The sequence below is a fragment of the Triticum aestivum genome, chromosome 2A, assembly GCF_018294505.1.
Source record: "Triticum aestivum cultivar Chinese Spring chromosome 2A, IWGSC CS RefSeq v2.1, whole genome shotgun sequence".
Lineage (NCBI taxonomy): Eukaryota > Viridiplantae > Streptophyta > Magnoliopsida > Poales > Poaceae > Triticum > Triticum aestivum.
This window is the reverse complement of record NC_057797.1, coordinates 743861489-743886551: the sequence shown is the minus strand read 5'-3', so window position 1 is coordinate 743886551 and position 25063 is coordinate 743861489. Positions and strand designations below refer to the sequence as shown.

General features: G+C 43.7%; 1 protein-coding gene across 2 annotated transcripts; it reads left to right on the top strand.

The window, feature by feature from the left end:
- Positions 1-11375: 11375 nt before the first annotated feature.
- On the top strand, positions 11376-23558 carry LOC123190795 (uncharacterized). 2 transcript variants are annotated; one of them, XM_044603519.1, is made up of 16 exons: positions 11384-11684; positions 11788-11844; positions 12920-13037; positions 19317-19469; positions 19554-19827; positions 19915-20017; positions 20091-20221; positions 20308-20389; positions 20475-20607; positions 20695-20852; positions 20934-21360; positions 21433-21494; positions 21580-21736; positions 21830-21903; positions 22987-23072; positions 23183-23558. In XM_044603519.1, the coding sequence occupies exons 4-15, from the start codon at positions 19317-19319 to the stop codon at positions 23036-23038; spliced, it is 1806 nt and encodes a 601-aa protein (XP_044459454.1). In that variant the 5' UTR covers positions 11384-11684; positions 11788-11844; positions 12920-13037; the 3' UTR covers positions 23039-23072; positions 23183-23558. The 2 variants fall into 2 exon arrangements, with proteins under 2 accessions (XP_044459453.1, XP_044459454.1); XM_044603518.1 differs by lacking the exons at positions 19317-19469; positions 19554-19827; positions 19915-20017; ... (8 more) ...; positions 22987-23072; positions 23183-23558 and adding exons at positions 15687-16011; positions 16101-18058 and having other exon boundaries at positions 11376-11684.
- The last annotated feature ends 1505 nt before the right edge of the window (positions 23559-25063 follow it).

Below are 25063 nucleotides of genomic sequence, written 5' to 3'. Positions count from 1 at the left end.
GCAGGTCAAACTCCATAAGGAGAGATTTCTTCTTTTTTTTTTCATCGCAGCCTCAATATTAATAGCCCACCCTTTTGTTTTTTTACGAAGGAGTCTGGTTTTAGATAGCCAATTATCCACCGAAGAAGTGGATGATGAAACAGAAGACCAGGTTTCACGAACCAATTGATCAAAACCAGGTTGAGAAAGCCACCACTTCTCAAACCTGAACATTTTAGGGCTAGACGATAGGCGCTCCCCAGTATCTAACACCAAAGGGGTGTGATCACTCCCCACTCTAGGGAGAGCAGTTAGTGAAGACAAAGGAAAATGAGCATCCCAATCCACAGAAGTAAACACCCTATCTAGCACAGCAAAAACAGGGTCATCCTGATTATTGGACCAAGTGAAACCCCTGTTGGAGATAGAAATCTCTAGCAGCCCCCATCTGTTAACCCAATCATTGAACATAAAAGTGGTATGATGGTTAACAATCCCACTACTCTTCTCACTCACATTCCTAACTAAGTTGAAGTCCCCACATATCAAAATAGGATATGAGGCAGACTCAAGAATACTATGCAATTCAGCCACAAAATCTACCTTGAATTCTGGGTAAGCAGAACCATAAACGCTAACAAGGTGCCATAGGAAACCATCTTCCTTATTTTTAACTGTGGCAGTAACTGAAAATTCATGGTTAATAAAACCAACAGTATCAAACAAGCTTTTCCTAAGACCCAAAAGGATCCCCCCAGTAGTATTAACAGTAGGTAACTAATGCCAATCAAAGTTACCACTTCTGTCTATAGCCTTGAGGAAACCCTCAGAAATAACCTCTTTCTTAGTTTCTTGGAATCCAATAAAATCAGGGTTAGCTCTAGCAATGGTGTCACACAGGCACTGAACTTTACCAGGTTTAGCAAGCCCTCTAATATTCCAAATGAGACCTATCATATCTAAGCAACTTTAAAAGGACGAGACAGGCCACAAGGCCTAGCTTTGGTTAGGACATTTGGGGTTCTCCTCAAAGCATCAGCAGTGCCAACTGGCTTGAGAGGGTGAACATCCAAAGGTGTCCCAACCAATTCATCATGGTTTAGTTCTAAGTTATCTGGCAGCACAATTTCAGGGTTATTATTGGCAAAAGCCAAACACCTCTCCTTCTCCCCATCAACCAAAATGCAATGGTTTCAAGTCTATTAACATCATCCCCCCAATGCAAATGTCAATTTTATTCATATGATCAAGCAGGATGTCATGACCAGTGTTAGTGAATGATTTACCTTTAAAGTTTTTTGGAATTTCCAGGTTCTGCTTCATCTTATAAGCAGCAGCCTTCTCCATGATGTTTAAATTGCCATGCCCTCTAGTATTAGGCTTCTGAACCAACACAGGCCCCCACTTGGATTTCCTAGCCTCTGAAGAGATATGAGCTTGGTCAAGAGATTCCATCAGAGATCTTTTCAGAGAAGTGGTCTGAATAGCCTATATAGCTTCAGCAGGAAGAGTTTCAAGGTCATCATTGTTGGGGTCCTCTTCCTCAGACTCAGAAAAGTCAATAGATTTAAGGATACTCTCACAATATTCCATGTTCTCAAGCTTCCTCCCAGAGCTAGTGTTTCCCTCAACAAACATCACCACTGACTTAGATGGAGTGGAATCCATCAGGACAGGAGGACAGAAATCCTCAAGGTCAGTTCTCTTATCAGTTACTAGGTGTTTTTTTGCCAGTGTTAACACACTCCAGGATAAAGGTTTCATGATCAGAATCAGAGCAGAACATACCAGCTTGCACCTTTTTCTCTGTACTCTTCCCCAAACTAGTGACATTAGCCTTATCTAACTCATCAATTGCCTCCTCACTGTCATGTAAGTCCTCCAGACCATCCTTATGACCATCTCCACCCTCATCCTCCTGTCTCTCAGCAGCACCATCTCCTTCAAACTCCTCATCATCCTCAATATCAATAACAGAATCAACCCCACCCACTTGTTCAAAGCCCTCCACAGTAAAACCCAGCAAAAATAACTTCTTCTTCATTTCAATGAGCCTTTCAAAAGGAATTTTTGTGGGGTCTCTGCAAGAAATTTTGATCCTTACATTCTCAAAAAAAGTCCTAAACATCCCATTCCAGTCTACATCAGTCAGAACCCCAAACAGGGAAGCAATCTGGGCGAAAACCTTCCAGGTACACCATTTGGGTGGGATTCCCTCAATCAAAACCCAAGCCTCAATAAGTTCTCCAAACGGGTCACAAGCCCCTTTCCACTCAGTAAGTGTGACAGAAACATCTTGAGGCAAGGAAAATCCAGGCAACTCAATGAGATCCTCCACTTTCTTCGATGGTGGGAATCTCACCAGAAATATCTTACTGGACAGACCCCTGATCTGCCAAGGCCACTGTCTGGTTTTGCAAAAGGTAGCAGTCAAAAGATTTAACAACAACTCCTTATCCACATCACCTTTGAGAATATTGACCACAACACAGTTTTGAAAATTCAACCAATTGGATTCATTAGCAACAGGGACATCCACATGGTAAAAACCAAGACCACTTGCTCCACTACCAAAAAAGGCAGCTGTTGGTTGTACCTTAGTCCAGGCAGCACAATTGTTCACATCGTGATTTTGCTGACATATGAAGCATGATTTTGGCTTAATACAATTCTCAACATAATGCCCTGGACCACCGCAGTTGAAGCAGATCATATCTTTGTACCTAGGATCTAAAACTTGTTCCATCTCTACCTCAATCGATTGAGAGGACTGCACCTGTGATGAAGCGGCTGTAGAGGCCGTGGATCTGGTGGGTTTAGCTGCTGGCACCAGATCTTTCGAGGTGGTGGCAGATGGCTACCTCCTCCCTCCTTGTGGGTTGGCTCTTTGGTTAGCAGTCTTCGAGGGGCCACCTACCCCAGATCCCGTACCAGTCCCCCGCCGGTCAGCCATCGCACTCCCTTGCTTCACAGCAGCCGTAAACGAAAGAGATCCGGGGCCCAAACCCTCCCTCGACACCTTGGTAGTTCTTGGAATTGGATCAAAGGATCGACGCGGTGCCGGATGACAGTCAGCAGCCGTGAACGAGAGGTTGGAAATCAAATCCTTCCGGATCCAGCAAGTGAACCCAGAAGAGGAGGTATGGACACGAGCAGAATTTTGTGGAGAAGGTAGGCGGCGGCGGGGAGGGGACGGAATGACCCAAAGCTGGCCAAAATGCTCTTCTATAGTTTCTAGGTCACCCTGCTCACGCAAACGCGCCCCCTGAGAATACGTTTTCCTCCCTAGCTCACGAATTCTGAAACTGGGGCCTGTCGCACTCAAAGTAGGTACAGAGGATGACTTTTTGCAGAATCCCCCCGTGCCATGGAGTAGGCTATCGCCTAAATTCAAATTGTTCATAGATTTACTGACCGTAGAAACGGCAACATCATTGATAGAAGCAATCGTCGCATCTGATTTACCCATAATCTCACCTAGTTTTGAGTTAATCGCAAGTCCAGAAGCCATAGAAATGGCAGCAGCAGCGTCAATTTGTTTATCATACAAGGTAGGAAGAGTCCCACCCACATTTGATTCAACTAATTGAGACGGAAAGCACCCCGTCGGTCTCATAAGCTGGGATCTCCGCAAACGCAGAGCCAAAATTCGTGGAAGAAATGTACGGGGGAGGTGGAAATTATGCATACCTTTCTCACCAGGCCAAGGAGGGGGGTCGATGGCACGGTGATGGGACAGGCGGGGCGCGGGATCCATTACTGACGACGGCGGGGCAGCTCCACCCCCGGGGGGAGGAACTCCGGCGGAATGCGGGCAATCCCCTCCACCGACGGCGGCCTGATGTTGAGACAAGAGGGATTCGCCGTTGTACAAGGCCTAATACTTCTGTATCCAAACCACATCTTAATTGCATGCACTAACTAACTCGTCACTAAATACATGACTCATCCTAACAACACTTGCATGCATATACTCAACTGATGGTTGCCGATCCGACTCGCTGCAATACACACACTATCTCTTGGTGTTGTGCTCTCTGCCGATCCGGCCGCTGCCAGACTGAATGCATACAACTAGCTAAGACTTTGTCGACTACTACAACTAATGTCATCAAACAGAGATAAACATAAGACTAGTCCTATTCACTTAATACTAATAACAAGATTAGTTCCAACAGATACATACGCCAGCTAGCGGTTGCAGGTTGAATGGAAAACAATAGTAATGCTCAACGCCAGGAACAGCATATGAGTTCATGAACATATATAAATCAGGCACTAGTTGTATATTCACACATACATACATACTGCACTCGCTCCATCACTCCACGCAGCATACTGCATACTACTACAATAGATTTATTCTTCCTTGGCGAGAACTAGCTCATCAGTACCTCGATCTTGAGCTGATCCATGGACACATACAGTCCCCTGCAGTTTGGCGGAGGCGATTTGCCACTAGTGCAGAACCGGCGGTTTGTAAGGGCCTTTAGTGCCGGCTCCACAACCGGCACTAAAAAGTGGGGACTAAAGGTTCCCCCTCCCCCTTTAGTACCGGTTCATCACGAACCGACTAAAGTGCCACCACGTGACACGAGCCAGGCCCGGGTGCGTGTAGGACATTAGTACCGGTTGGTAACATCAACTGTTACTAAATGTTTGGGGATGTTTTGGTATTATTTTTTATTTAACTTTTAATTTTGTGTTTTCAATTTAATTTAGTGATTATTTTAGTTGTTAAATCATTAAGTGAAAGTACCGCAAATTAGTTTCGACTGGATGCATGTGGATCCTAGCTAAGTGATCAAGTATATGCCATATCTATATTATACTTGATCACCTATAATTAAGTGATCAAGTATAATATGGATATGACATATACTTGATCACTTAGCTAGGATCCATCCAGCTGAAACTAATCTACGGTTTCTTTCATGAATGATATAATAACTCATCATCATCATCATCATATTAATATAAAAACTCTTGCATCCTATCATCAACAACAGTATACTAGCTAGCTAAAAATCATCATAGTCGTCATTACCACTGTTTAATCATCATAGTCACTACCGCTATCTAATCATCACCAACACTAGCTTAAAGAAAAAACATTCACTTGTACCAGAAGCAAAGATATCATCGAGTTCAATATGGTCATGATATTATAAGCGTTCATAACACCACAAAAGCAAATCACCCTTTGAGGTTAAGTTCAGGACGAAGAACACGGACATGAGAGGACAAAAGTACTAAGAGCATGAACTAGCTAAATCACTCCTGCTGCTCTCTCTCTCTCTCAGGTAAAATAGCATAGAACATGTATAGCTCTCCTGATTCATCATACTGAAGCATGCAGATGAACCTGTCTCCTAATCTGCGCTTCTCATTGCTGCCCCCTAGTACTTCTCTGGGATCGTTAACAATTTTGCTCCAATCTTTCACTATTAAGCATTCATCGCTTTTAGAAATCCTGAATGCACTCATGTGCAATGTAGGATATCTTGTCCGTAAGCTAACCATTGACATGTGACCTTTAGTCTCGATCCACTCAGGCACAACTGTCATCGGGAGTCCCTGTTGAAGAACATCGTATAGTAATTAATATACTTAGCAATGAAAGTTTAGCAAAAATAATAATGTATGCAAAAGATGCACTGAGGACAAATAGTAAAAACTTATCATCTTTCGTAAATAGATGTGACCGTAGTTCAATACGATCACTATTGGTCGCACGTTTTGAGTACTAACATTTCTAAGTGCAGGAAGAAAATTTGTGTTGACCGTATGAAGATCCTCAAGCCATGAAACATAATGACTTATCTCCTCGCAGTTTAGTTCAGCTCCGGGACAGTAGTAGGTCCTGTCTATCAAGCGCCGGACATGTTTGCTTGAATGGAAATAAGCTTTCAATAGAAACTAGTTGTCAACTATTTTTGAATAAACAATATCAAAGACATAAATATGGTTGAGAAACTCACATAATGGTAGAACTGGAGGCGTCTGCACATCGAGCCAGATGTCTCTATTACTTTCAATATCATCTTTCGGACGAATATCAAAGGTGATAACCATATCAGACTCAAATGCATAAGCCTTGCATAGTGCTTGCCAAGTTTTGCAGTCAAAATAGGTGCACGTGTCTGCATTGTATAATTTGACGTTGAAAGTATAACCATGCTCGGTCTTCAAGTAAACTCTCTTTACCTCCATAGTTTCCATAGCACTGAAACCTATTTTATCCAAGACAAAAATTCTTGCATGGCAGGGGATGCACAAGTAGAACAGTGAAAATTTAAAATTATAAGTTGAAGCAAATGAAGCATATATAAGTCATGCTTAATTACAAAAAAAAGACTCGTCATTGTGACTTAATGTATCCACTTCGAAGGTCTCATCCAGCTTGATGCTGAAGCGTCTATCATCAACAAGGAAATTTCTGTTGCACAGGTCGCGCTGGTCTTTACAGTATTCGCACTTAATGAAATCTTCTTCGTCGTCAGACGACATTTCCTATGTTTATATAGGTGAAACATTAAACAGTTACTAGTTCTATTAATTCAACTAATTCAACTACTTCTATTAATTCAACTAGTTCTATTAATTCAACTAAACATTTAATAAAAATAAACTTGTTCTATTAATTTTCTTACTAAAATAAAGTAGCTAGTTCTATATAGTAATATTTTAATTAGATCATCAAATCTTAGATATCTAAATTTTCTTACTAAAAATAAACTAGTTCTATTAATTCAACTAATTCAACTAACAATTACTAAAAATAAACTAGTTCTATTAATTTTCTTAATAAAATATATAAAGTAGCTATATATAGTAATATTTTAATTACATCATCAAATCTCATATACCTAAATTTTCTTACTAAAAATAAACTGGTTCTACTAATTCAACTAGTTCAACTAAGCATTTATTAAAAGTAACTAGTTATATTAATTCAACTAGTTCAAATAATTTCATATACCTAAATTTTCTTACTAAAAATAAACTTGTTCTATTAATTTTTAGACTAAAAATAAACTAGTTATAATAATTCAACTACTTCAAATCTCATATATATACCTAATTAATATCTAGCTAATTCATCTAAAATTGACATTAATATTTAACATCTTTTCCATATAATTCATCTAACATTAACATTTTAATATTCTTATCTACGTAATTCATCTAACATTAATCTAATAACAGAAAACAGAAAATAAGTAAAAAAATGTGTGTGTGTGTGTGTGTGTCTATGTCTGTGTATGTGTGTGTGTGTGTACGAGCGGGGGGCGGCGGCGTGAGACGGTGATGCGACGGGGACAGCGCGACGACGGGCGGCGGGCCGGGGACGACGTCGCGATCGAGACGGCGACGTAGTACGGGGCGGCGGCGACGGGCGGCGGCAGCGACGGCGGTGACGGCGACGACGGGCGGCGGGGGAGAAGGCACGTGGCGGGGGCGGCGAGGGCGGCGGGGCCGGTAAGGGTGGCGCGATGGGCGACGGCGCGGCGGCGGCGGCGATGTTGCGCGAAGAAGTTGGAGAAGAAATGGTGGTCGATGAAACTGGATTTTTCGTAAGTGCTATATATATAGGAGGGACCTTTAGTACCGGTTGGAGCCACCAACCGGTACTAAAGGCCAATTTTCGCCAGGTCAAGCGGCGGGAAACGGACCCCTTCATTACTGGTTCGTGGCTTGAACCGGTGTTAAAGGCCCACGCATTAGTACCGGTTGGAGCCACCAACCAGTACTAATGGTTGTGCGCTGCCACCGGCGTTGCACAATGTTTAGTCCCACCTCGCCGAGCGAAGGGCAGCCGCACTGATTTATAAACCCAGTCGTGGCTGCTCCTTCGAACTTCTCTATATAGCAGGCTTCTGGGCCTAACTATGGTGCGCTGCCATGTGAGCCTACAGGCCCTTCTGGGCCTGAATTTGCATACCCTAGGTCTGGCAGGCCCACTGGGCAGCGCCCCAACAAATTTTTATATAGTTTTTTTTCTTTTCTGCGTTCTTTATTTTCTTCTATTTATTTTTGAATAATTTTTTATATAGTTTTTGTCTTTTCTGTTTTATTTATTTTCTTCTATTTATTTCTGAGTAGTTTTTTTTGTTGTATTTAGTTTCTTTGTGAATATTTTTGCTTTCTCGTCCGAAACCCTGATACTCTGAAAGAGATTGTCAAAACGTGTTTGGAATTGATGACATCATTTTGAATGCTGCATACTGAACACAAAAATAGCCTGGAGTTCAAATAAGTTTAAAAAACATTGAAGTGCCCGTGTAACAGATGAGTTCTCGTCCGAAACCCTGATACTGCGAAAGAGATTGGCCAGTTTGTACACGAAGTGCGTCCAGTTTTCGCTGTGACTCTCTCTACTCTTTTGCACATGCTATGCGGGTGAAATGATGATACCATGCCAAGTTCCAACATTTTCAGAGTTCATTTTGTAGTGATTTTCAATTTCACGGTCACTTAGCTCTCTAAACAAATCGGTAAATGACTGAAAAACAGTAAATGATGTCAGAACGTGTTGGAAATTGATGACGTCGCTTTGAATGTTGCATACTGAATGCAAAAATAGGCTGGAGTTCAAATAAGTTTAAAAAATATTGAAGTGCCCGTGTAACAGATGAGTTCTCGTCCGAAACCCTGATACTCCGAAAGAGATTGTCCAGTTTGTAGACGAAGCGCGTCCAGTTTTCACCGTGACCCTCTCTACTCTTTTGCACATGCTATGCGGGTGAAATGATGATACCATGCCAAGTTCCAACATTTTTAGAGTTTATTTTGTAGTGATTTTCAATTTTACGGTTATTTAGCTCTCTAAACAAATTGATAAATGACTGAAAAATAGCAAATGATGTCAGAACGTGTTGGAAATTGATGACGTCGCTTTAAATGCTGCATACTGAATGCAAAAATAGTCTGGAGTTCAAAAAAGTTTAAAAAACATTAATTATCATAAAAAATACATTGATTATCAATGATTTTTTTGTGTACAATCTGAATTGTCAATATGAGTCCTCAACGGTTTAGAAACCGATGAACACTCATATTGCGACCACAAATTCTACACATAGAGTTCAATGAAGACCAAGTGTTTGTGCTAGTTTGAGAAGTAACATATTTAAGGTGGTAAAAATCTTGCTAGGGAAGCGAGGTGGGACTAAAAACAACCTGCCACAACCTCTTTGCTACCGGTTCATGCCACGAACCGGTACTAAAGGGGCTGGCCGGGCCAGTACCGGTTCGTGGCATGAACCGGTACTAAAGATCTCCTCCCGCCTAGCTATTTGAACCGGAACTAATGGACACATTAGTGCCGGCTCAACTGCAAACCGGCACTAATGTGTCTCACATTTGACCCTTTTTCTACTAGTGTGCTCTTCGCGGCGGCGCTCGAAGAACATCGTCCACAGCGTGTGGCTGTCGACGGCGTACCTCGGCTCATTCCGCTGCGCCTTCGTCAGCGGCGAGCGGATGCGGGCGATCTCGGCCCGCCGTGCAGCCCCTTCGGGCACCGGTGGCACCGGGGCGCTGCCGGCGCTCAACTTCCATGACCCCGGCACACGCATGTTCGGGGGCGCCGGATAGTCGGCCTCGTAGAGGAGTCGGGCCTCATCCTCATGGAGGAAGCGCCGGCCGAAGCTGTTCGCCGCCGCGGCGTCGCCGGGGTACCTCTCAGCCATTGCTCGTCGGCGGGAAGAGGGGGGAGTGGTGCTTTCTGTGGCGAGGCGAGGTGTGGCGACTGTGGCGTTCACCGGCAGGGAGATCGGCTTTTATCGCCGAAGCGGGCGGTGAGAGCCTGCATGCCGGGCGACATGTGGCGGGAGCGGGTGGGACGCGCGTCGGTGTCGCCTTCACTGCGCCGCCTGTGAGGGATCAATGGACGCTGACCGGCGCCGCAGCGCGGCAGCCTTGGCATTGATTCCCGCGGGAATCGAGGCGATGAGGACAAGAAGCGGCGTCTCGCTGACTCGGCGGGCCCATCCCCGTTCGCGCCAAAACCGCGTTCCCCGGCGTCCCCCAGGGGACCCCAGCGCGCCGGGTTCGGCCTGGGTCCCCTGGCGCCTGTTTTGGCACAAACCGGCGAAAAACGGACTCCTGAGTACGTGACTGAGTCGTTTTTAGACGACGGCGGTAAAAAACGTCTGAGGTGGATTTGTTGGGGGCGCCGCTGAAGATGCTCTAACCCCGGCTAGGAACCCGGCCATTCCATTTGCGGTACTACTAGTTGCTTCCCCTCCCCTAGAGAACCCATACCATTTGGAGGACTGGTGCTTCCAACAATTTGGTTTGAGATTATTTCTAGCCTAGGGCTAGGAGCCTACTTGCAGGTAGTAGTACATTATTTTGACTATAGTTTAATTTTTCATTTATTTTGGTGTGAGATTATTCTACCTTGGATGTCGTCGGCCGGTATGTACAAGGCAGCACAACCTTAATTTTGAGTTACACTGCGTACTACTAGGTGACTGCTCATCGATCGATTAGGTTCTGATGATCGATCATGAGACCCATTCCTCAGCTTATTTTTGGTCCTAGTGTTCAACTTCTTGCCTGGTGGTTAGACTGGTACAGTTCCTCTCGATCTCGGGTAGCAACCCTCGTGCACTACTAACATCAGCTATCGACTGGCCATTCCATTTTCGGTACTACTAGTTACTCTTGGAAGGGATCCAAGCCTTGATTGATGTAACGTAAATCTTTGAGCTTGGGCCTGAGCAATCCCTGTCCTCTGCTCATGAGAATCTACCACATGCTCATTACTTCCTCCGTTTTTAAATATAAATCTATTTAAAAGATTTTAATATGGACCCACAAAATAGATGAATCTCACTCTAAAATCCCTTTATATACATCTATATCTAGTCTACATTGAAATTTGTAAAAGGATTTATTGAACATATAAATCAAGCTACGCAACCCGCTGATCTAGCGCCATCGCTGGTTCAGATTCATCCGGCTCGCTCGTTGTGCCTCGCTGGCCGACGCCAGCGTCCTTTTAATCACCGTGGTCAACATCTGATCGCTCGTTTTCCTGTACGCCGCGTGACCAGCCTACAGCTGCTGACAGATAGGCCAGGCTTACGCGAGGGCCAGCGTTGCAGCAGGACGGGCTGTGCGTGCATGTGTATTTTACCGCGGTCTGGCAGCGCGTCGTTCGTGGGCAGCGCGGCTTTCGCGGGCTGGCGGGCCGTTCTTTACCTCCCTCGATTGCACCCAGCGGCGGCGCCTCGGCTTCAGCCGCGCCTGGCCCCATCTGTCGGCCTCGTGGGTGCACAGCGTTTTGGTCTCCGTTGTTTACGCGGGCGGCTCGCTTCGGCCCGCTGGGTAAAAGAGGTTATTCGTCCTCTGCGTGATGCTACGCGGGCTGCCTTGATCTCGTCACGCTGCAGGTGGCCCCTTCTGTCCTTGGTTCCAAGCGTTGGGCGAGTTGGGTTTCTCTCCAGGTCTCTCTAGGAGTTACAACGCCTGTTTCGGTCTGGGTGCGTGGTCTCCTTCTGCTCGTCTCTCCCTCTGTGCCTCCCGTCTCATCCCACTTCCCCCGCCTGCGTCTCCTCGCCTCGCCCTCATCCGCTCGCCCGCCATTGTCGCTCCTCGTCGCTCGCCGTTCTCGGTCCTCGCCTGCTCGTCTCGCCCTCCTCCGCTTGTTTCCGTCATGGCTCCTCGCACTGCTGCTGTTGCGTTTGGCTAGGGTGAGGTTCTTGTTCTATTTGGTTGATTTCCGGCTGCTCCCGTCATAGATTGATCTCTGCTGACTTGTTCTTGCTTTTTCCCTCTCCTTTCTCTTGTTTGCAGGGCTGCTGCGTCTGGTTTGCTCTCCGCTTGTGCGTCTATTTAATCCTCCTCTGTGAGGTGAGGTTTTGCCTGCTACCCTGCTTATGATCTGCTCGATGAAATGCGTGACTAGGTTTCTGCCGGGCTGGGACCGTTTCTTTGTTTTTCTGCAACATGAATGAGTGTTGGATCCGCTGTGTGATGCTTTTACAGATGTGTGGTGGTTTTAGGAGGTGTTCTCGCATATGTTTCTCTTCTTTGGTTGCTGCGGTCCGTACATTTAGGCATTGGCTCGGTTCGTTTAGGACTCCTTTGTGTTCTTGTCTAGGTTTGTATGCCCATGGGTTCTGCCCCAGGTGAATTCTATTTAGGTTTGTTCCTGAGCTGTCTACCCTTTAATGCTCCTGTTCATCTGATTAAATACCTCTGTTTGTTTGACTGGAGTTTGTTCTTATTCATTAAATTTTTGTCTGCTCTTCCTACACATGTACGTGCTGCGGTTGTCATCCTCTCTCCCTTCCTTCCTGTTTGTTTGGCCTAGGGCCTTCTATGTTTGATTCAATCTAAAAAAGCTTTTGTGTTCCTGTCAGCACATACATACTAAGCTCATCAATTTGCTCATCAATTTGCTCTGATGAGTATATTAGGTTCAATCCAAAAAAGCTTTGTTTGTATTCCTGTCAGTTTTAGACGTGCAAGTAGCTCGTTAATTTTATTTTCTTTTTGTTCAGTACATACATATAGTTACACCATAGGCTCATCAATTTGCTCTGATTAAATTAGCAAACCTGAAGCATGTACCGATTAAATTAGCAAACCTGAAGCATGTAAGGATTCTCACTTTCTTTCAGGAGAAAAAGACTTTTAGTTAATACCAATCGAATTTGGTCAGCCCAATAATTATATCCTTTCATAGTCATCAGGTTTGCTACACTTAGTCATAATAAAGTATTCTATTTTTCCTTTTTCACAGTGGCATTGCACAGTGTGCTCAGTGTGCTGCGGTTGTCATCCTTCTTTGCCTTCCTTCTTCCTGTTTGTTTGGTCTAGGGCCTGCTATGTTTGAATATATTGCGAAAGCTTACTCTGTCCGAGGGAGTCCATGGGTTAATGCACGTTTACTTACGTTTGTTTGATTTTCTATGTGCTGTAGGTCCTCCTTTCCGACGTCTGCCTGCCCGATCAACTGATCTCCTCGCTCCTGGTTCGTGGAAGGCCTGCTGCAGTTTGGTTCACCTCACGCCCCGCGCCTTGTCTTTCATCTTGCCAAGGTTCCATCTTCTTCCCTGCCCTTTCCTTTGTTGTGCTCTTTTAAAAGTTAGTCTCCTGCTTGGTTCTAACCATGTGTGCTACGTGCATTGTGTCGTTTCGTGTCTTTCTTTACTATTACTTGTTGATGATTGTTCCTTATGGCTGCTTTTACTCATCGCTCTCGAACTTCTTGTGATTCTATTGTTTCTTCACATGCTCAGGATGCCTGTTGTAGTACATTTGTCGTGCCTATTCTATAGGCCGTGGTAGCCCACTATCTGTGTGAGGTTGATGGGAAAGGCAATGTCCTTGCTGGGGTAGAGATTCAGCTTCCTGGGGATGGTGTTCTGGTGATGGCACGAAGTTTTTTTTCCTGCCGCCCTGCGTGTCTGGGTTGTGCGGGAGCGTACGAGCAGGTTGCTCGTGAGGCACTTAGGTTTTTGCAGGGATTGTATGACTTTGTGGTTAGAGATTACAACTACGAATGCGTTGTTGTCTATAGGAATTGTGGAAACGCGGCGATTGCTATTTCTGCATCGGCTGTCGCTATGCAGCTTATTTGGAGAGGGTTCTTGCTTGTACACGCTCGTCCACCGCAGCCCCGTCTATTAGTGTCTCTTGTGCCTATCCACAGCCGCCTCCTAATCTATCCTTGCTGTACTCAAGGCTTCTAGCGTCTGTGTGTTGTATTTAGTCAATCCAGGGTGTTGTTCTTGTTCGATTGTTCTATTTATTTGATGATGATATTGTATTCCCTGTTCCTGGGTTCAGTTTGTAAATTTGTTTTGCTGTCACCCCTTATTATCTTGCCCGCGCATTATTTTCTATGAGAGCAATTTAGTTATTTAGTTGTGCTTCTATTATTCCATTTCCGTGGCTTGTTTTGCTGTGCTTCTATTATTTAGTTCCCATGAGAGCAATTTCAATGTGCTGTGCCTGTTTGTTTTGTCTTGTATTGCAGCATTATGCTGTCCTTTCTCCCGTGGCCGTAGTTCCTTTGCTTGCGGTATGCCTCCGCGCCGACCTGTTCCTGCGCGATCTCCTGGTCCTTTGGGGCGTGCTTCCATTTTGGGTTGTGCGGTTGCCCCACGCCGGGCTGCTCGTGCTGTCCATGCTTTGCCTACTGTCCCTGTCGGACCTGCTATTCCCCTTGTTCGGAAGAGGAAGCGTATGCTCTGTTCCTCTTCTCCTACTATGAATTCTATTGGATATGTGTTCATGGGTAGGTCTTGCTCCCTTAGCATGTTCTTCCTTTTCTATATCCATAGGAGATGGCTTCTTTCCGTTCCTTTCTTCTGCTGAGACTGCGCGGAATCGTAAGAGATGCAAGTTCTTGTTGATAAGGCGGGGTGCTCACAGGAAGGGTGGTCAGTTCGTGTTTCCCTTCGTTGTTCATAGGTTCCTTCACTTTTTGTGTGTGTCCTGTTAGCATTTCTTCTTATGCCTCTAGCAGAGCTTACTATTGCATCGCCTCTGCATCCTGATTGGGTTGGTTTTTCTTCTGACGAAGTGGTCATACTTAAAGGTATGCCTATGTGCTCTTGTCAGCCATGTTCCTTTCTGCCTTCCCGGTGTCATCCGTCCTTATTGCATACGACTCTCCTACAGCTTTTTATCCAAAAAGATCATACTATGGAGGTCCAGATTACCGATGCAGCCGCTGCAAGGCTAGCTTTTGGTGGCGTGAGAGGGTGAAATCGCAGTCTGCTATTACAAAAAGAAAAGTGGTTTACAACAACTGTTGTAAGGCTGGGAAGGTCTTTGTTGAGCCCTTTAAAAAACCGCCTCCGTTCTTAGCATCCCTGCTTGATTATAAAGGCCCACCCCACAGCCTAAGGTTTATTAAGCAAATACGCCAGTACAATTGCCTATTTGCTTTTACATCCATGGGGGCAAAAATTGACCGGTCTGTGAATGATGGTGGAGGTCCAATTTTTTTTAAAATTAATGGTCAGGTTTGTCATCGTATAGGCTCACTACTTCCAAATCAGGGTGATTCCCCCAAATATGCAGAGTTATACATACATGACAGAGAAAATGAGGTTAACAACAGAATTCAGGCCCTAAACCACCACAATGAAACCAGCACTGGGTTAGACAAGGAGATTGTTAAGGGTCTTATGAAGATGCTTGATGCAAACAATTCTTTGGTGAAGAAATTCCGTATGGCTAGCGACATACTGAAAAATAATAAACATGAGGTAATTTCAATAAGGCTTATAGCTCCTGGTGAAAATGATGGCGCTCAATTTAATTTGCCTGCAACAGATGAATTGGCGGCTTTAGTTTATGGTGAGTTCACGTTGGAAGCGCCGTGTAGAGACCTGATTATACGCAGTAAAGCAGATTGGCTTCATCGTATTTCCTCTTTAGATACTACTTACATGTCTTTGCAATACCCTCTGCTGTTCCCATATGGTGAACGTGGCTTTCAGCTCGGTGTTCGCTATATTGGTACTGATGTTAATGACACGAGTAAGAGAGTTAAAATGACGATGCAAGACTTCTATTGCTTCTGTTCACATTATAAACCAGACCAGCATAATCCATACCTATGTTGTGGCCTGTTGTCGTCACAGGCTGCTGTTGATTTCCGGGCTTGCATTGATGAATGCCGGCTCAGTTTTATTCTTAAATGTAATGACGAGATGCGGGCTGAAAATCTTCAGGGCATTGTCGACGCGGTAGGCCAGGGTATGGTTGGTGGCTCAGAGGTTGGGAAGAAGAATATTATGCCTTCGGCTTACACTGGTGGTCGTCGATACATGTATGAAAATTTCCAAGATGCTATTGCTGTCTCGCGGGTTCATGGGTCGCCGGATGTCTTCACAACTTTCACGTGTAACCCAAAGTGGGAAGAAATCCTTGATTCTGTTGAGCCTGGCCAAACAGCGGCATATAGGGCTGACATTGCTGTTAGGGTGTACCACATGAAACTTGCTCAGTATCTTCATCGGATTAAGAAAGGAAATGCCTTTGGTCCTGTTGTTGCTGGTACTGCCCCTTGCAGGCCTCTTTCCATTTCCTTTTCCTTCTTCTATGGCTTCCTTATATTTATTGTCGCTTTTTCCTCCTGTTTTCAGTCCTGCACACTATTGAGTTTCAGAATAGGGGGTTGCCGCACGCGCACATCCTTGTTTGGCAAAAGAAGGAGGACGATAGGGTTGTAACACCGGCTCTTATAAATTCTTATATCTCGGCTGAGATCCCTGATCCTGTACAGGATCCTTTGGGATATGCCCTTGTCGCTGAGTTCATGATGCATGGCCCTTGTGGCATTGATGGCCCAAAATGCCCTTGCATGAAAAAAGGGTTTTGCTCAAAAAAATTCCCAAAATCATTTCAGGATGAAACTTCTATCGATGAGAGTGGGTTTCCATTATATAGGCGTCCTAACAATGGTCGTTTCGTGATGAAGAACAATGTCAGGCTTGATAATAGACATGTGGTTCCATATAACATGCTTATATTAAAAAAGTGGCAGGCACATATTAATGTTGAATGGTGTAATAAAACATATGTTATCAAGTACCTATATAAATATGTTACTAAAGGGCCAGACAAATCAAAAACTCTGTTTGAGAATATTAGACGTGACGGCGACCAGGATGTTGATGAGATTAAAGAGTATAGAGAGTGCCGTTACATAGTTGATTATGATTCTTTTTGGAGGGTTTACGGCTATGATATACATGGTAAAACACCATCTGTTGAGAGATTACCTGTCCATCTCCTGAACATGCATATTGTGCGCTTTCGTGCACATACTGCTCTGAATTCAGTGATTAATGATGCCTGGCTGCAAAAAACAATGCTAACGGAATGGTTTGTAGCGAACAACCTTTATCCTGCGGCTAGATCCTTAACTTACTGTGATTTCCCTACTAGGTGGTCATGGATAGCTGAGGACAAAAGATGGAAACCTAGGACAAGAAGCGATAGAATTGGTAGGATATACTCTGTGCATCCGGCGTGCGGAGAACTTTTTTATTTTAGAATGTTGCTTATGATTGTGAAAGGAGCGAGATGCTACGAGGATGTCAGGACTTACAATGGCATTGTATACTCGACGTTCAGAGAAGCATGTGGGGCGAGAGGGTTACTTGGCGATGACATGGAGTGGTATAGTGCTTTTGACGAAGCTGTCAAATGGGGTATGGGGAACCAATTACGCCAGTTATTTGTTACTATGATTCTTCACTGTGCTGTTAATGATGAAGCTCTCTTCTTTGAAAAATATGAGGATTACTTGTCTGATGACATTCGGTATAAAATTCAGCAGTCTAGAAATAATTTTACATATGTTGTTCCTCCTGTTTCATTAAGAGACATGCTGCTTGATGAATTGACTGCTATATTTGCTAAGAATAGTGCATGCATCCTAGATCACAAATTGCCCTTGAAATCTACATGCCATGATACTTCTGTGCAAACTGATATGCTTGCTGATGCACTGGATGTTGATGTTGTTGATCTTCTAAAAAAGGCAGAGGTAATGTATAATAGATTGAATAAAGACCAGTTGCATGCTTACTCTGCTATAATTGATCGCATTAAGTCTGGGAAACCTGGTTTCTTCTTTGTCTCTGGGTATGGTGGTACTGGGAAAACATTCCTCTGGAATGCGCTGGATGCTTATCTTAGAGGTAGTAAGAGAGTGGTGTTGTCGGTTGCATCCTCGGGGGTTGCTGCCTTGCTTTTGCCTGCTGGCAGAACAGCCCATTCTAGGTTCAAAATACCTATTGATCTACCTGAACATGGCACCTGTGAAATTAAACGGTCTACCATGCTCTCCACTCTAATTGAATCGGCTGATCTTATTATATGGGATGAGGCACTGATGTCCCATCGGAAATGCTTTGAGGCCCTAGACCGATCATTTCGTGATGTACTGTCGGCTAACGATCCTAATTTAGCTAAAATTCCTTTTGGCGGCAAGGTTGTTGTGTTGGGTGGAGATCTTAGACAAATATTACCTGTCATTGAGGGCGGGTCTCGAGCGCAGATTCTTGCTGCTGCAATCACTAATTCTCCTCTCTGAAATATTGTAGATGTTTTGCACTTGAACATTAATATGCGTTTGACTGCACACACAAATGATCCAATTCTCCAATCTGAGGTGGCTGCCTTTGCTGAGTGGGTTCTCAGCTTGGGCGATGGCACGGCCCCTACTGTCGCCCATGAGGGAGAGTCGGATGCATCATGGATAACTATCCCTGATGAGCTTTTAATACACACTGATGGTGACAAAATTGATGCCATTGTTCAGGCTGTATACAAAGATATTTCTACTAGGTATTCTGATGTTGATTATCTAAAAGAAAGGGCAGTTCTAACACCAACGAACGAAATGGCTGAAAAAATAAATGAACGTGTTCTATCTTTGCTGCCTACCAGTGAGAGGGAGTACCTAAGCTGTGATACTATAGGGAATTCAGCTGACGCGGTTCGCAATCAAGATGCTTTCTATCCTGTCGAGTACTTGAATGGGATCAAGGTGAATAACTTCCCATACCATAGGTTAGTACTGAAGGTAGGCGTTCCTATCATGCTTTTGAGAAATCTGAACCAATCAACAGGCTTATGTAATGGCACAAGGCTTATAATCACAAAACTTGCTGATAAGATTATTGAGGCAACTGTTATTACTGGTTCAAACATAGGTGATGTTGTTTTCATTCCAAGGATAGGCCTAACCTCAAAAGCTCCTAAATGGCCTTTCACTTTGCATCGTCGCCAATTCCCTGTTAGAGTGTCCTATGCAATGACCATTAACAAAAGTCAAGGGCAGACTCTTTCAAATGTTGGCTTGTACTTGGATACACCTGTGTTCACGCACGGGCAACTCTATGTGGCAGTGTCGCGTGTTACTTCAAAGAAATCATTAAAAATCTTGATCAAAGGAGAGGATGGTGAGTCTGCTTCGCAGACAAGGAACATCGTGTTCCCTGAGATATTTCGTTCCATTCGCTAGGTGGTGTTAGTAACAGCCTATAGTATATATAGCATAAGAATCTGCCTATCTAGGTTTTGGTGGCTTCTATGGCCTTGATGCAATAAAGCTGCTATTTTTATATGTTTATCAGTTCTTTTGACCTATCTACTGGCTTCTACAATTTTCTGCGCCAAAAAAACTTTTGCAATCGCGTGTGATGCTTACTTTACCTGCTGGTTTCCTTCTTTCTGCTTGCTTTTTAGTTTGCGCATGACCAAGTGAGTTTGTGTGAATATCATCTTCATATTTAGTCTTTCTTTCCCTCCTTCTATTCATCTTTTCTAACTCTATTTTTAAGCTACAGATGTCGAACAAAAGGATCAGCCTTCTCTCGCAGATCCATGAGAAAGTGCTCTTCTGGAATGCTAAGGTTCTCGTGTCTCGCATCTGGCACTTCCGAGGTGGGACTGATGAGGGTAACATTGTGCACACTGACTTAGTGGTGCTTGACCAAGAGGTTTGTTTTGTGTTGTGGTTGTGGTGGTTGTGCTCATACTGTTGATGTTGATCTCTGACTCTGAGTTGTAATGCAAATGTGCAGGGCACCCACATGTATGGCCAGATTCCTCCTGAGCCATCGGAGCGGCTGAAAGATGTCTTGGTGGAAGGCAATGTTTATCTGATGAAGGGATTCATGTGTAAACAAGCAAAGCAGACTTACAGGGCTGTTGATAGCCCATACATGATGCAATTCACTCGCTTTAGTACTGCTATTCCCCAGCCGGGTGATGAAGAAAACTTCCCGTACCGCACTTACGACCTCCTGTCCTTCACGGATATCCCAATGCCAGGCCCAAACACTCGTCGCTTTCTCGGTTAGCCACTCTATACTGCCCTCATCTATGCCCTGTTTGGTCTTGTTCTTTCATCATATCATCTTAGGTTTGTTATGTTATTTGCAGATGTCATTGGTCGAATTACTGCAGTGACAGACATAGTTATTGTCCACTCTCAATACCAGCCTGAACCTTCAGAAACCAGGACTATAGTTCTCGAAGATCAAGCGTGAGTTGCTTGTCTATTTGTTCTTCATTTCTCTTGGCTTCTGCCCTATTGACTTGCTCTTGCTTGGTTATAGAGGGAATGAGATCAAGCTTGTTCTTTGGGGTGCTCGAGCTCGTGAGTTTGAGGCAGAAGAGGTCCGTATTGCAAGCCAATCAGGAGCTGTCATTACTATCTTTGTGGGGACACTGCCAAAAACCTACCGAGGTCATTGTTTGATCCACACCTCGCTTAGCCCATTGATTGCTCTGCCATCTTGATACACATTTTTACTTCCTTGTGTCTCTCGATAGGAATTAAAGGACTAAGTGGTAGCTCTGCATGCCGCTGGTACATTAATGAGGACTTGCCAGAGATGAATGCCTTTCGTGCTAGGTATTTTCTCTTTCTGTGTGCTTTCCATTAATCGAGGTTTATACAGATGTTTCATCTCTGTTACAATGAACTCTCTTTGATCCAGCCTTCCAGAAAGTCTTGCTGCTGTCACTGCTCACATACCAGGAGAACAGGCAATTGTTCCAGCACCTGTTCGTGAGCCTCTTGTCGAACTGAGTGTTCAACAGCTGCTTGCTCTTGACCCGTTTAATAATCTGGTACCCTCTCTATTTACTTCTTCTGTATTCTTGTTATTCTCTTTTTAGCATCCTTCTCACTGTACTTATGTTTGTCGTTAAATGCAGAAAAAGCAATTTATGGTCAAGGTTATTATTACACGCATGGGCTCTGACAACCGTTGGTGGTTTCTCTCATGCCGGGAATGCCATAAAACAGCCTATACGGCTGGAAGGCAGTACCGTTGCTCGGACCACGGCTGCTCTTCTGTTGCAGCAGATCCCTCGTGAGCGCTTTTTCCATGGTAGTTTCTATTCTGGTCTGTCTACTGAATTGCTTTTAAATCCATTTCCCTTGCAATGTCTAGATACTGTCTGTGCACTTTCGGAAGCGACGGCGCAGCTGAGGCAGAATTTATGTTCTTTGATAGAGCTGCAAAGAGTGCTGTTGTGAAGCCACTCATGACTTTGATTTACCGCAAGTATCCTGGTTTCACAAGTGCGCTTGATCTGCCTTATATAGGAGGTGCTGATGTAGGCTTGCCTGTTGAAATTTCACGCCTTGTTACCAAGAAGTATAGACTTGTCGTTTCTATCTCCACCAAAAGCTTTCAGCCTGCAAGCACCCAGCTGTCCTTCCAAGTTGGCAGGGTTGATGAAACCTTTAAGCCTGAACTAGCATCCTTTGGATTTGGCGGTGCGTCATCTTCTGCTGGGAGCTCAGGCATAGCGGTGCCCATTCCGACGTCTTTCGCTACAGGATCATCTACACTTGTTGACCTACCTCCCGATGAGGTATAACTGCTGCTGGCTTCCTCTTTCAAATCACTTTTCAGTCATTTAATTCCTGTGTTGCTTGTTCGTCAGATGAACACTCCCATATCTGCATTCAGAGGAAAAGGACAGGCTTCTATGCCTAAAACACCCAGGTATCAGCCCTTCCTTTATTCTGTCATATACATTTTGAATGTTCTTTTTCTTTGCCTGTGACTGATACACTTCTGTTTTAAACAGCAAATCACCATGCCAAAAAAGCGCTCGCCGCAAACTTGTTCTTGAGCTCTCTAAGTCTAGGGACGAAGAGCTATCTGGCTCTGCTCCCGAGTTGGCTACCCAGACGGGAGACGTTGTTCCTCCTGGAAATGTTGTTCAGCCTACATCCATGCCAAATGTACATGCCTATGTTTGATATGCGAATATCATTTCTGTTATGTACAAATCATGCTTCACATATAATAATATTTGATGGCATCAAATTAAACAGGTTAGCCAGGAGAATGAAGCTGCAGCTACTGAAAATTCAGACAGCCTCCTTCCTGACCCCTCTAAAACCAAGAGGTAAAGACTCATGGCATGTTCCATTCAATTACTTCAGCTCATATGACCAAAGAAATGAGTTAGGTTTCATATTCGTGCCAGCAAGGAAATTCTACCTGTTAAAAAACAAATAGAATTGTGATGTTACATTATTAATTGGCTCAATTCTTCCTGATGCAGTTCTAAGTTCCAGTAGTTCTTTTGTCTATTTGCTTGCTCATACCTTTTAAGAAGCTACTGAATACAGGTTCACTGTTAGGTTGGTTAGATGTTCTATAGATCACTATTATATGCAGGATCATTAGCTATCCAAGAAAATTAGCGTCAGGTTTCAGTATCCGGTAGGCTAGATTCCTTGTCAGGCTCGTTTATTGTTTTGTTGCTCACCAACGCACTGTAGATTAGATGTCTAACCAGTAAAATCAGCATGTGGTATAAGAATCTAATGGGTCTTTTGTCCTTTGAAAACAAAAACATCCTTCTCTATACATCTCAAAAACGGTTTCTTCTAACCTGATGTGTGCGATGCTAATTAATCAAGCTTTGTTTCCCATGACTGCTATGTTTAAATTAATAAGAGCCTGAATAAAACATCCTTTTACCTTCAAAGTGTAATATGCATTCTTCTTTCATTCCTCTTACATGTACAGGGAATACTTGCTGTTGCAAGCAAAATAACTTGCTTTGTACCCTGTGGTTTTAAGAACCTGATGGGTCTTTTGTCCTTTGAGAAGAAAATCTATACATCTCAAAAATGGTTTTTCCTTCGCTGATGTGCAGTGCTATTTAATCAAGCTCTTTCCCCGATGACTGCTATGTCCAAATTAATAATAAGCTCAAGAAAACATCCTTTTGCCTTCAAATTGTAATATGCATTCTTCTTCCTTTCCTCTTTTGCATGTACACGCACTTCTTGCTGTTCCATGCAAATTCACTTGCTTTGTTCATCCAGCTAATTGCCTATACAATTGTTCATACAAACTAATTAGCTATACAACTGAATTTGCTACGTGTCTAATCTATATGTTCTTGTTGTTTTTATAACACTCTAGCTTTAGTTGTTTATTAACACGACTTTTATTATTATTAATGAATCAAACTCAGGGCAAACACTCCTGCAAAGGGAGCTGGCACTCCAAAGAAAGCGAGGCAGTAGTTCCTCCATGGATTAAGCTACATATGTACATACGGTACGGCCGGCACTTCTTGGGTTCCATATTTTCTGCACGCACTCATATATTTCTTTACGGAGGGAGTGTGTGATGGTATAATAATTACTTCTGTTCCTTTTCTTCCTCAGGGTATCTTCTGTGTTCTGCTTGCTTATCAAGCAAAGTCCGGCGCTGGAAGGGTGTGTTTCTGAACACAGCTTCTAACCTCTGCTGCATCTCATCAACTGTCTGTCCATCGGGACTGAAGATCGTCAATTCAGCGCACTTTTGGGCACGCACTGGGTTTATTTTGTGCACCTTTGTAAGGCAAGGCTTTGACACCTGAAAAACTATGTCGAGCCACTGTCATGACAATTCCTCTATTTAGGTCCTCGAACAGATTAGGTTCCATGCGTTGTAAATATCTTCGCCGGCCTTTTCTACCTTATCTCCTTATAAAACTTTCTACTCATTGTAAATGCCGCTGGGCCATGCTACTTAATCTAAGTCTTCTTGTTGTTATAATGTGCACACCTTCTTATGTTTTATGTTCACTGGTATGCTTGCTAACATAAAGGCGTTCCTTTCTTACTAATTTATTCATCTCGCAGAGTAAACGTAATGTACATTCCTGATCATTAGAGATTCTTTTGCCCTTCCTTTAATGTTTGGAACACTGGAGATTGATTTGTTCTTCTAAATGGGATACTAACATTATCCATTCTTTATTTTGCTCCTGATTTTGCTTGGTTGCTTCATGCAAAGGGAATGCATGAATTTTGGTTCACAGGCCAAGTATTATGTTCTGCCATCTGATGAACCATGCAAGGTTCCTTTTGCCCTTCTTTGAATCTCAACAGGCATCCGGCAGGAATTAAAAATCCAGAGTCAGTACTTAATTTCAAAACTCGGTGCATTGAGATTATATTTCCTTCTCCTGCTATTTTCAGAAGACTACATAGTTAAACCACCTCTTTACTCTCCATGTATTGAAGTGCATGACCGTATTTACTCATGGGCACCACATCCATCTACTCATCTATGTTCACTCTCACAATACATGCCTTACTCTCGCCCCTTGCGCCATCGGCGCAACGGGTCATCTAGTATTTAGAAAGGAAGGAAGTAGTGTACATGTTGTACGATCTGCACATGCATCGCAGTAAAAGGTTACGGTAGCTGGCAAGCTCATTTTAACTGCAGTAATTTTCTACTCCAGTAGCAACTCTCATGCTTTGTGCACTACTAACACCAGCTATCGACTGGCAATTCCATTTGCGTCACTAACACCACCTTGCTGCAAGCTCAGTAGCCGTTTTCTTGAATTAATGTCAGCATGTGCACTCTAATAACCGCACTGTTCTATCTTTGCCAAGAATGAAAGGTGGTGCTCTAAAGGCCTACGCGGTTTTCCTTGACCCTTGTCATCTATTCGAAGGACGTTTGAAAAGAAACAGAAAATGTGATGATAAGCGGTGACAACGAAAACAAACTAGTGCAAACCAAAGCAATCATACCTACAAACGAGCTAGTTGCTTTAGGGCCTTTTTGATTCGCAGATTCTAAAAACATAGGATTGAAATGTCATGTTCATCTCAATCCTATAGGATATTAGTTTGTTTGTTTGCATCATAGGGAAAACAAAGGCTTCTTTCAAAGAGGGTTGAGTGGATGCTAAAAATGCTACGAAAACTAGTACAAAGAAATCGTTAGATAAAATTCCTATAGGATTCAATCCTACAAATCAAACAGCAAACATAGAATTATTTTTTCTAAGGATTCTAATCCTTCAAAATTCCTTTGGTCAAAAGAGCCCTGAGTGAGACGGTCTAAACAGGTGGAGAACTGATCGATCAAAAGTCTATAGCTCTCAACACATGCAACATTATTATTAGCATCCAAGCAAAAAAAGATCAAAGATACCAAAACTAAGCGGCAAGAAAAGCAGGAGAGCATCAGTTCAAGCGCACACTAGTACGATGCAAGTGACACGGACGTTTCCTCCAGAAAGCAAAAGGAGTTGGCTCAAT